This window comes from Naegleria lovaniensis (genome assembly GCF_003324165.1).
Source record: "Naegleria lovaniensis strain ATCC 30569 chromosome Unknown tig037, whole genome shotgun sequence".
NCBI lineage: Eukaryota > Heterolobosea > Eutetramitea > Acrasida > Naegleriidae > Naegleria > Naegleria lovaniensis.
The window spans coordinates 361,690-373,461 of record NW_025407859.1 but is presented as its reverse complement, the minus strand read 5'-3'; the positions used below and the strand labels follow the sequence as shown (position 1 = coordinate 373,461).

At 36.7% G+C, this 11,772-nt stretch overlaps 6 protein-coding genes across 6 annotated transcripts; 4 read left to right on the top strand and 2 right to left on the bottom strand.

Annotated features, from left to right (window-relative positions):
- Positions 1 to 109: 109 nt before the first annotated feature.
- On the top strand, positions 110 to 1,644 carry C9374_009193 (uncharacterized protein; the record flags this gene model as incomplete). The annotated part of the gene is made up of 5 exons (XM_044699353.1): positions 110 to 384; positions 463 to 713; positions 800 to 997; positions 1,056 to 1,396; positions 1,453 to 1,644. 5 exons carry the CDS (start codon positions 110 to 112, stop codon positions 1,642 to 1,644), a joined length of 1,257 nt encoding a protein of 418 aa, XP_044544939.1.
- A 132-nt stretch (positions 1,645 to 1,776) lies between these two features.
- C9374_009192 (uncharacterized protein) lies at positions 1,777 to 3,588 on the bottom strand (the record flags this gene model as incomplete). Its single annotated transcript, XM_044699352.1, has 1 exon — positions 1,777 to 3,588. One exon carries the CDS (start codon positions 3,586 to 3,588, stop codon positions 1,777 to 1,779), a length of 1,812 nt encoding a protein of 603 aa, XP_044544938.1.
- A 477-nt stretch (positions 3,589 to 4,065) lies between these two features.
- C9374_009191 (uncharacterized protein) lies at positions 4,066 to 6,642 on the top strand (the record flags this gene model as incomplete). Its single annotated transcript, XM_044699351.1, has 1 exon — positions 4,066 to 6,642. One exon carries the CDS (start codon positions 4,066 to 4,068, stop codon positions 6,640 to 6,642), a length of 2,577 nt encoding a protein of 858 aa, XP_044544937.1.
- An 87-nt stretch (positions 6,643 to 6,729) lies between these two features.
- On the bottom strand, positions 6,730 to 7,497 carry C9374_009190 (uncharacterized protein; the record flags this gene model as incomplete). Its single annotated transcript, XM_044699350.1, has 1 exon — positions 6,730 to 7,497. One exon carries the CDS (start codon positions 7,495 to 7,497, stop codon positions 6,730 to 6,732), a length of 768 nt encoding a protein of 255 aa, XP_044544936.1.
- Positions 7,498 to 7,674: 177 nt separating this feature from the next.
- C9374_009189 (uncharacterized protein) lies at positions 7,675 to 9,132 on the top strand (the record flags this gene model as incomplete). The annotated part of the gene is made up of 1 exon (XM_044699348.1): positions 7,675 to 9,132. The coding sequence occupies one exon, from the start codon at positions 7,675 to 7,677 to the stop codon at positions 9,130 to 9,132; it is 1,458 nt and encodes a 485-aa protein (XP_044544935.1).
- Positions 9,133 to 9,265: 133 nt separating this feature from the next.
- Positions 9,266 to 11,692, top strand: C9374_009188 (uncharacterized protein; the record flags this gene model as incomplete). The annotated part of the gene is made up of 1 exon (XM_044699347.1): positions 9,266 to 11,692. One exon carries the CDS (start codon positions 9,266 to 9,268, stop codon positions 11,690 to 11,692), a length of 2,427 nt encoding a protein of 808 aa, XP_044544934.1.
- Between the last annotated feature and the right edge of the window lie 80 nt (positions 11,693 to 11,772).

Genomic DNA, 11,772 nt, shown 5'->3' with positions numbered 1-11,772 from the left:
AATGATGAACAACAGTCTGCCTTTCACGCACAACCATCATCTCCTTGATGATGTCATCTGGAATGAATCAAGTACAACGACTACTACTACTCGCAGAAGAAGAACTCAAATGGTCGTACAACATCTCTTTCCAGACTCTTCCTTGAATTCTTCCGTGCTCTCATTGAATATGGAACTGAATCAGTGCTCGGGAAAGCATCAAGAAGAAGAAGAAGAAGAGGATAATCATATCCGATTAGTTCCAAAAGAAGTGTCATTGCCAGTGAAAATTGTAGGAATGGGTCGTTATCTACCTCCTCATGTGGTTCCGAGCAGTACCATTGATGTTTTGTGTGGAAAACCAAAAGGTTTCACTGAGAAGACAACTGGAATTAAAGAGAGAAGGTAAGTAACCACTTGATTTATGAGAACCATATTGAACTATTTTGCATGACAATGTCTTTGTGTGAACATTTATAATAGATGGGCCAACAGTGTCGAACACGTGTTAAAAGTGAGAAAACAGAAATTTGCAAAGAATGTCGATAAATTTCTTTCAAAGGAAGAATTAAACCTTACCTCTGAACAAGCTAAAGAATTGAAAGAAAAGGAAGTCACCATTTCATGGATGGGAGCTCAGGCAGCGTTGGAAGCTTTGAAAAATGCTGGAATGACTACGAATGATATTGATCTCATTGTCAATGCATCTGGAACACCTCAAAGAACGATACCAGGTGAGTGTGTGAATTTGAAAAATTTCAATCCATAGAATATTGTTAATTCCATCATAACTATTCTCTACAATTTGATGAAATGTTAGATACTTCATGTTTTTTACATAAGGAACTTGGTTTGAGTGAGAGTGGAAAACCTTCATTATCCGTTCACTCGACATGTTTATCTTTTATGAGTGCTTTTCATATGTGTGCAGGATTAATTTCAAGTGGAATGTATCAAACGATTTTAATTGTTTCTGCTGAGATTAGTACTGTGGGATTGAATTTTGAGGAAAATCCACGTATGTTTTGAATTTTTTGTAATTTTTTTAAGGAAATTAACAATACAACTACAAATAGATGCTGGAGGATTAATTGGAGATGGTGCAGCTGCTGTAGTATTAACACGATCTAAACCTGGAGAAAAGAGTCAACTCTCAAAATATTTATTTTCTACTTATAGCGACGGAGCTGATTATACATCAATTCGATCTGGAGGAAGTGAATTTCATCCTAATCATGTCTATACACCATCCAATTACATGTATTTTGATATGAATGGAAAAAAGATTTTAGAATTTACTGCATCAAGAATGATTCGAGTCATGGAAGATTATCAACCTGGTCTTTCGAGTGGCAACTTGAAAGATATTGATTGGGTAGTTCCTCATCAGGCGAGTTATGCAGCATTTCACGTGATGGTAGGTGTTATTTTCAAAGTTGAAAACAAGTACTTGATGTAACATATTCGAAATAGTCCGATGTGCTAGGTTGGCCTTCTGAGAAAATTGTAAAAACTTTGGAAAAGTTTGGCAACACAATTTCTGCAAGTATTCCAATGGCTCTTTATGAGGCCATTCAAGATGGAAGAATTAAAAGAGGAGACAATGTTTTTATGATTGGAACTGGAGCAGGCTTAACAACAGGCATGATTACATTCACCTATTAGTGAAAGAGAAACACTACTAGTAGTAACCACCCTGTTACAAGATTGAGATGGTATTTTGAAAATGCCAACCATATAATTATTGTAAACGAATTTTTGAGAATTTTAATTACACACCATTTTAGAGAACATGCTTTATCTGGAACTATAAAACAACATTGCCTTGGTAGATTCATTTTGAAAAGGCTGAATTTGGGTTGTTATTGTTTGATTTTTCCATTGCTCAGCCATCTCTTTGATCTTGGGGTTTTGTTTCTTTAATCTGTTATAAATATCTGTCAGATTTTGCATGGATAACAGATACACCTCGTCAAACAACGTGTCAGGTAACATATCACAGGTGTGAATTTTGAATAGAATTTCTTCGTGGATGGCAACAACATTCGGTAAGTTCAACTCTTCAGCGCCTCCCTCACTTAGATATGTCTCAACAATATAGAGAGCAAGTTGCTTTTTGTGTTTGCATTTCTTATACTTGTCAATTTCTCTGAAAATCGTCACTGATTCAGGACAATAACTTTTCCTGCTGAAATCCAGTAAAATTTCAAACGTCTCTTGTTGGTTCAGAATCATTTCCAACTCATTTTGAAAGGTACACACAGGTTTCGTTCGATCAGTGTGAATGGCATAACACACTGGTAAAAACACTGTAATAAATAGTTCAATGGCTGAATACGTCATAATGATCAATCCTTTTGGAACAATACGATCCAAATAACCAAAATACACCACTTGTTCAGAAGTGACATAACATACAGTGAGTATGAATTGAATGGGAATTAATAACAGTGCTTCCTTCTTCATGTTCCAAGTATCCTTATCCGTTTTAAAGATGAGAATAAAGGCACAAATACATTCCACAACAAAATAAATAAAAAAAAGACTCAAACTCATAAAGGATGGCACAAACGTCGCTGCACATCCTTTAAAGCTAAACATGGATTCTTTCATAAAGATGGGACGTTCTGAAAAGAATGTGTTTTCAATCACACCTGCCCAAAACCATAGATTGACATGAGCAATGACCACTAGGAGCAATAAGAAGGTGCAGATTCCATGACTCGAAAGTAACGAGTGAATCTTGAAATAGAGTCGTTCTCGATCTTTCATCTTGTGAGTTGTTAATAATAATGGAGAATTTGTGTTGTCAAGAATGTTTGAATCTTTCAATTGTCCAGTTGAAACGGTTTGCTTTTCATTGAATTCGCCACCAAGAGTGGACAATGTTCCACTCGGAATTACCACACTTTCTCTCGTTTTACAAAATACAGTGGCATGAACCTTTTCCATCTCTTTAAAATAATTTGCTTTCAATAAATTCACTTTGAACTGAATATACAGTGTCAAGAATCGCATGGCACTTGTGACAGTCATATTCGCTGGTATCACAAAAAAGCAAACACTATACAGTAAACAAGGATAAACCTCTCTACCAGCAATGAAGCGACTTGCCAAACCAAGTACAAAACACACACTATTGACCAAGGTAAAAACCATACCAGCTGAGGTTCGTGCTTTGATATGTGCATTTTGTCGTTTCCAAAACAAACCAAAGGCACATGCAACCACGAGCAGCAAATACATCAATAGGAATATTCCAGTCGAGATGGGAACAAAAATGGTGTCGAAGGGACATTCTCGAGCAGTGCTGTTGAGAGCTGAGGGATCTTTGAAAGGCACACGAGGAAGTGTAAGGATCCATTCTGGACAGGAAGGCAGGCTTTGGGATGGAATTGATGGAGGAGTTTGCTGGGTGGTTGAATTCCGATTGGACTCAGTTTGTGTGTCATGATGTTGTTCAGCTGAAACGTCGTCTAAAGTATACAAACCAAAAGAAATGGTTGCAATTATGAGTGCTGATAACAGATCGAGCACTTGACGTAGATATCGCTGTTGCCAAGTTGAACGAGATTGGAGAAGAGGCTTCGAACTGAAAAGTATGGACATATTTTGTTTGAGCGTTGATGAATTGTTGTCAAATTCCATGATGGAATTGAGAAGGAGATGATAATATCTCTGATTCTTTTGGCAGATGATTCATAGTATAATTATGATTGGTTTTGGAATGCATCATGGATGACGCGGGGATCTCAACAGCAGAGAGGTCATTAAAACAATGATTAACACGTTCTTTTCAGACATCATGTTAAGGACCAAGGGTTATTCCCATCCAAGCACCTTAATAAAACGTATGAGAGTACTATTATGTTCTACTTCTGTCAATAGATGTAGTCTTTACAAACTGGAGGAAATTTTTGAGTTGCCCTTCTTTCATTCATGCTTCCATGTAACCCCAAACAAATACGGATTACGAGAAGACACGTGTCCCTAATTTCATCATCCCGAATTTATTTTTATTAATAATTAAAAAAAATAATCTTCATTCCGTCATTCCGAAGGATTGATTTTTGTAGTACTACAACGATGCTCGGCTTTACTTTAACACGGAGGAGGAAACATCCAAGCTTCGGAGTGAGTACATTCATTTCCGTAGCACTGCTCGTTACGATTTTGGCATATCTTTTGGTTGAGCCATCTCATCAAGGACCAATCGTAGGCATTGATCTTGGCTCGAGATGGTTGAAAGTTGGTATTGCCAAGTCTGGTTCTCCAATTGATTTAGTACTCAACGAACAATCTAAACGCAAAACTTCAAATATCATTGGATTTAGAGGACAAGACAGGTACATCGGAGAAGCTGGATATACCATGGTTGCTCGTTTCCCTGACAAGATGTTGCGTTTTTTAAATTTTGTACTTGGAAAGAGTTATGACTTGGAACTCAAACAGACTTGGAGTCGCTACAATGAATTGAAGGTTCCAGTTACGCTAGTGAAGAATGACGCTCGAGGAACTGTGGATGTCAAATTTTCAAACGATGTTATATATTCACCTGAGGAACTTCTCTCCATGATTTTCTTGTATATCAAACAATTAGCAGATGACGGAAAGAGTGCAGCTGTCACTGATGCCATTGTATCAATTCCACATTTTTTCACAAAGTTGCAACGACAGGCGATTTTGGATGCTGCCGCCATTGCTAATATCAAAATATTAGCATTAATGCACGACCATACTGCCACTGCTTTACAATATGGAATTAAGAGTGCCAAAACCATTAAGGAATTGACCAAACCACGCCATGTCGCCTTGTTCTACGATATTGGCTCAGTTAGTACTACTGTGAGTGTTGCTGAGTATACCCAGAGCAAAGAGAAGACCTCCCTTGGAAACATCAAGGTATTGGGTTTTGCATCTGACGAAAACTTGGGTGGTGTTCATTTTGATAATGTATTGGCAGATTATTTTGCTGAAAAATTCATTGAAAAGTACAAGGCCGATCCTAGAAAGGAAGTTAGACCAGTCACACGACTTGTTGAAGAGTCTCAAAAAATCAAACAAATCCTTAGCGCAAATAATGATGCCTATCTCTCGATTGAAAACTTGTACAATGACCGCGATTTGTCGCTCAGGATTACTAGAGAAGAATTTGAAAAATTGAGCGAACCATTACTCAATAGACTGGCTAAACCTATAACAGCTGCGTTGGCTATGGCCAATTTAACGTTGGATGACATTGATGCTTTTGAAATGTCTGGAGGATCTTCTAGAATTCCAGCAGTTCAAGATAGAATTTCTAAATTTGTAGGATCCAAGTTAACCTTGGGATATAGTCTTAACGCTGATGAAGCAATCGCTATGGGCTCTAGTTTTTATGGTGCCATGCTCTCTCCATCATTCAAGGTTACTGCATTCAAAATTGTTGATATCGTTCCACACAAGGTTGATTTCCTGTTGTCGGGAAATGACAAAGAAATGAACCTTTTCAATCACAAGGATGAAATTGATGCAAAGAAGACAATCACTGTTCCCAGAACGGATGACTTTACAATTACTCTCAAGTACGCTCCAGAATATCTTCCATCTGGTTTCGCAGCTGAACATGCTACCTTTGCCACTTATGAAATCACTGGAGTTGGTAAGGCCATGTCCAATTGGACCTTTGAAGATGAACGTGGAAAGAAGAAGAAGGTTAAGGCAACATTCAAGGTCAACAAGTTTGGTTTGCCTGAATTAGACTCCGTCAATGCCATTCTCGAAGAAACAATTACCGTGAGAGTTGATAACGCCAATGACACCAAAAACGGAAATGAAACAGCAAAGGCCGAACCAGTTTATAAGAAGGACACACGAGTTACAAAGGTCGCTCTCGATGTCAAGCTTATTGACAATTCTGTGATCAAGCCACTCACTCCAGAGCAATTAAAGGCATCTCAAGAAAAGGTGAAACAAGTTGAAGATTTTGAGGCTTTGAAGAGAAGAATTTCTGCAGCAAGAAACAATTTGGAATCTGCGCTATACTCTACCAGAGAGAAGTTGCTTGAGAACGTAGACTATAAGGGCTTTTTCACTCTCAAGGAAAAGGATGACATTAACTCTGTCATTGATGAACTCGAAGTATGGCTCAGTGAGAATGATGACGAAGGAATTGTTGAGCCATCTCGAGTGGATCTCTTTAAATCCAAGCTCAAGACTCTCACCGATTTGACTGACCCCATTCAAGATCGATTGCGTGAGCATAAGGGAAGAAAAGAAGCACTCAAGTATTGTAAGAGTGTTTTCAATGCCACCAGCTATACTATTCACTACATGAGAGAACATCAAAAACATATCACGGAAGAGGAATTGAGCGAGCTTAACCAATTTAACAAGGAAACTGAGATGAACATTACCACCATTCTTGCCAAGCAGGATAGAACTCCACTCTATGAACCACCAACAATTCTTGCAGCAGATATTAAGAAGCAATGTACTAGGGTTTCTGAACGAGCTTTCTTGTTATCAAAGAAGCCCGTTCCAAAACCTGAAAAATCTGCAGCAAACGAAACCACCATACCAGCCACTAATGAAGAGACAAAGACTGAGGAAAGTAGTACTGCAGACTCACAGGAACAATCAGAACGAACAACAGAAGAACAAAAGAAGAAGGATGAATTGTAAACGTGCCACACCTTTTATTTATTAAATCAATTACTAGTTTTGAAAAATTTCCTTAGCCAACTTATCATGCATTCAAAAACATTGACGTTAAAAGTCAACATCTTTGTAAAGCTTGAAACATTTCATCTGTTCAGCATTCTCCAGACATTTTGCAAACGATCTATGTGAAGTATGTGTTGTGACACAATTTTGAAATTGTCTCTTGCAAACAGAAGCAAATAAACAAAGGTGAGCTCTAAACATGGAGTAAGCTTGACTATCCATGGATTGAGCAGTTTCAATTTCACCAAAAGTATCTGCACAATTCATTTCTACAGCACTCCGAACCTTATTTCGAATGATATCCACCGAGTCCGATTCCTCTAATTGCAAATTATTTTTAATGGAACTAATTCGGTTCAAATGAGAAAGAGCTTGAGCTGGTTTTTGAGAAACAACTCTGTCTAATTCTTCGAGGTAATGTGTTGTTGTTTGAATATCCATTCCAATACACTCATTGACTTTTTTCAATTTTGTTATCGACCATTCATCATCTATTTTTTCATCCTGCAAAGGCTTGTTATCTGAAGTATTAGTAGATGATGTTGTCATTGGATCATGTGGTACTTTTATAAACGAGGGTAAACAATAATTCAGTGGATCCGATGGTTTGGTTAACATTTTCAATAAACATCCGACATAAAGCGTATGAAAGCCTCCTTCTACTCCTTTTAATTGCTTTTCTTGTTGAGCACCTCTGAATAATCCAGAGCATGCATCAGGCGAATTATGAGCAAATAAAGAACGAAGATATAAATCCTCATCTCCGGTAATACTATTTGATGATGGCAATGTCGAGGAGGTGTTTTCATACATTTTTTTTAATGGTCTTGATGTAATTTCGATTTTTTCAACTCAAGCAAAGTACAAATGAAAAAGCCATGATCATTCAGCCACAATTTACAAGCAATTACATTCTACAAGAAGATTAAATCATCTCCAAATGAATTTCATCTTTTGACCATTTCCTTTTAAATTCGAAACTTCAAAAAAATGTCATCATCACGCCAACATTTTCAAGACAACACAAATGTCAAATGTTCGAATCGTATCATTTTCCTATGGATCATCCTCTTCTTCATCACACTCTCTACCACATGTTGGATAGTTTTTATATATTCATTCCGAACCAATCATTCCCAAACGAGCTGGAAACAACTCGCCATGGAATGGATCGAACCATATTTCATCTCTTCCACTCCATCACCTCTCTTTTCCAAAATTCTTCAACGAGACAAACATATTCATGAGCGACTGAAACAGAAATTTTACTCACGGAGACAATTCTTGAATCATTTCTCTCAAGATGATTCTTCGACGAGTCGAGAGGGACCATCATCATTGATCCCAACATCCACTCACTCAACTGGTGCTTCTATGGATATTAGCAGCACAACATCATCACGACCTTGGTATTTGAAACAATCCATTATTCAAGTCTTGTCACAAAAAAATCTGAGTTCACTTTGTGAATGTGTGAATTCAACTTCGACTGCTCGATGGATGGCAGAACATTATGAACAACTCAAAAATAAGACCCTTAATCAAGTATTACTTCCTGGAACACATGACTCACTCACCTATGATATTAATTTTTATAATAATCGATCAGCGCTCATGTTTTCCAATGATATTGATTCAATGCTTCTTAAATTATTCAATCTACCCTTTGTTTCAAAACCATTCATGTACATGATTATGGTTCCTTGGGCCAACACTCAGAGTTGTCATGTGACTCAACAATTAATGCATGGAATTCGATATTTTGATATTCGAATTTGTAAAGATGAAAGAGAGCCACTAGTTCAGAATCGATTCAAATCTTGTCACAATTATTTTGGATCCTACATTTCAGAAGTTTTGGAACAAGTAGTGGATTTTTTGACCAACGTTTCACCGTATGAATTTCTCGTATTGGATTTTAATCATTTTTATGGAATGGATGCGGACGATCATGAATTTTTTGCCAATTATATTGCAACTACTCTGAATCATTTACTTGTTCAACCTTCACAATTTGAAATGCAAACGAAATTGGAAAATTTATGGAAAACTTCAAAACGAATCTATGCCTTCTACAGTGAAAATGTCATTCCCAAATCTGTCACAGGTTATCTATGGAACAGCAGCAATATTGATTACGCTTGGGCAGATACAACCAGCATGGATTATCTCAATGAATATAATATTGCTGTTTTGGTGGAGAGACAACAAGTCATGCATCATTTCTTAAATTTACAACTCGTGTTAACTCCAGGCATGATCGATTTTGTGAACGGATTTACCAAACGACCCTATTCTGTGCTAGATCTCTCATATATGGTCGCTCAACAATTACCAAAATGGATTTCTCAAGATTACAACAGTACACTCCTCAACGTGATCACTTGTGATTTTTATCACTTGTTTAATTTCACAGAGGTGGTTATTGCAAGAAATTTTCAGAACTAATAATTACATGATAGGTTCAAAGACGTCCGTATATATTATCAAACCACCAATGACCTGAAAAATCTTTCATGAACGATCGGCTATAATCATGACGCTAGGTCCTATTGAAATCATGAATTTCCAAAATAAAAAAATGGAGGAATCTGAAATTCGCGAACATTCCTCCACAACCAGTCATCATAACCTCGGAGGGTGGTCCTTGCCAGAACACTCGCACTCTTACGGAAATAATGAAGAGAATGATGGACAAAGAGTGTCTGAAAACGCCATCCATGATCATGGCGGAAATTCATCCTTTCGTCATCATCATCATGAATCAAACAAGATGGATACTTCATCCCGAATATTTCCAATCATTCTTTCTACTTTTTTCATCATCATTTGCATGGTCGGAACCATGTTTGGAGCTTTTATTTTTTTCAATATTTGGAAAATTCAAAATCATCATGATGGGCCGTACAATCAGGTTGAAATCTTAATGAACTCTGCACTTGAGAAGATAAGTGCATTGTTTCAGTCCAATACAAACTCGACTTCAAAATCCGTTGGTCCACGTGTTCTAACAGATCCATCTAAATTGTGGCAAAATTGTTCCTATGTTACTAACTTTACACAAAGTAGCCTTCTTTATGATTCTCTATTTCAATATGCTTTAAATACTTCTTCCACTGGAGTGCAATATAATAACTTTTTCAATGATCGATTGCTGTCTCCTGTAATAGGAAAGATAGAGTGTGAAAAAATCATGTATTTTCAATCTCCTGCAGATGTGAAACGTTCGAATTTGGGAATTTTTTATCGTCAAGTCGTGGAAGCCATTGAACAAGAAACAAGAAATTTATTCGTTGAAGGAGTGCATTTGTTTTATCCTATTATGAGCGTCTTTCAAGTGGCTCATGCAGAAAATACGAAATTTGATATTTGTGAAAAAGATGATGCTCTGTTTAAGGAAAGTTTAATCCAGTTGAGGGGAAATAATTCTACATTGTTACAATTGATAGGATCTATTGATTTTCAATCGTGCGAACAATTTTTTTGCCAGCTTGACACACCACAAAACGCAATCATGGATCCATTTAAGGAATATTTAAGCAAGCTCCATTTTCATTCAATTTACACAAACAGCACTGAGAGAATGCATTTTTATAATGATCTCTATACACTCTCTGCAATTACCAATCGATGTCAATATTGCTCTTCACAATCAAATTTCAGACAAAAAACACGTGATTTACAATGTCCTTTCATGATTAATTATCCAACAAGAGCTGCAGAAAGATCTTGTTTGGGAAAGAGAGGTTTTCCAATATTTTACCCTTCATTGGCATTGGATCAATATTTACAATTTTCGGGAAATCCATTTCTATGCTATTGCTATGACTATGATCAATACGCCTCTAGATGCGACACTCTTTCAAATTTTATTTTCCCCTTCTACTTGTTCTTTAAGGAATATTATATTGAGGCGTTTGCAGAAGGTCTTCTTTTTGTAATGGTTTTCACAATTTTAATATTACCACTCTTGTACGAAGTTTTCAAGAGAGGACGATATTTCTATAAGGACATTCAGCTCATGTTAAAACTCTTGTCAGCATTGCCACTTTGGTTCAGTCGATTGGCATTTGTTATCTTTTTAAGTTTACCAGATCCAGAATTATTGTGGGACAAACCAAGCATGATGTTTGTGTTTGAATTAATTAGACATGTTATGGATTCTCTTGGATTTGAATATGTTTTTGTTCCAGTCTTGATATCATGGAATCAATTATATGAAAAGTTGAAACTGTATACCTTACCTCAGAACATGGACTCTCAATCTGTCAAAAACAATGCCGTTCATGATTTCACAAAACCAAAACTATTTAAGAGCTCTATTGTGCTCATCATTTTGAGCTATTCACTCCTAATCGTCAATACTTTGGGTATATTTGTCATTTCCATGATTTTATTAACAAGTCCCAGTGTTTTTTACGAGCAAGAACAACAATCATTTCGTCTAGCAAGTAGCTCAGCAGGTGATGTTTTAATTCCGTTGGTTATTTCATTAGTGGCATTACCACCTGTTTTCACAAATTTAGGATTTATGGTCTTGTCTTTCCTCATTAGCAAGCAAATGCAGAAGGCATCTGATGTCTCGTTTAGAAAAACCAATTACGTTTCCATTTCGACCAAGTATTTTATCATGTCCACGTGTCAATTAATACCAGCCATTCTCTCAGTAGTCACTCTCTATTTTGGATATGACTCAGTGACAGCATTGATTTTCTACATCTCAACTTTTGCAGGTTTTGTACTATCTGATTTATTTGAGATTTATGTCCTGTATTTGTTGCATGATAAGGAAAATCTCAAATTGTTGTATGTGGATGGAATTTGGAAACCCATTTTCTTGAAAGCATGGAATTCATGTCTCAAATTACGAAAAAGCAAGAGGAATGTTTCGAACAATTATGATGAGGCTAATGAGATTCAAATTGAAAAGATTGAAATTCATCAGATGCTGAACGACCCTTCTAATACGACGTCAACTTCTAATACCTATTATTCTCAAATGGACTGAAAAAAGCAAGAAGGTTCATGTGGAAAGTTCAGAATTCTTTTCCAAATGCTTTTCGAACGATGCAAATAATGGTGACCACG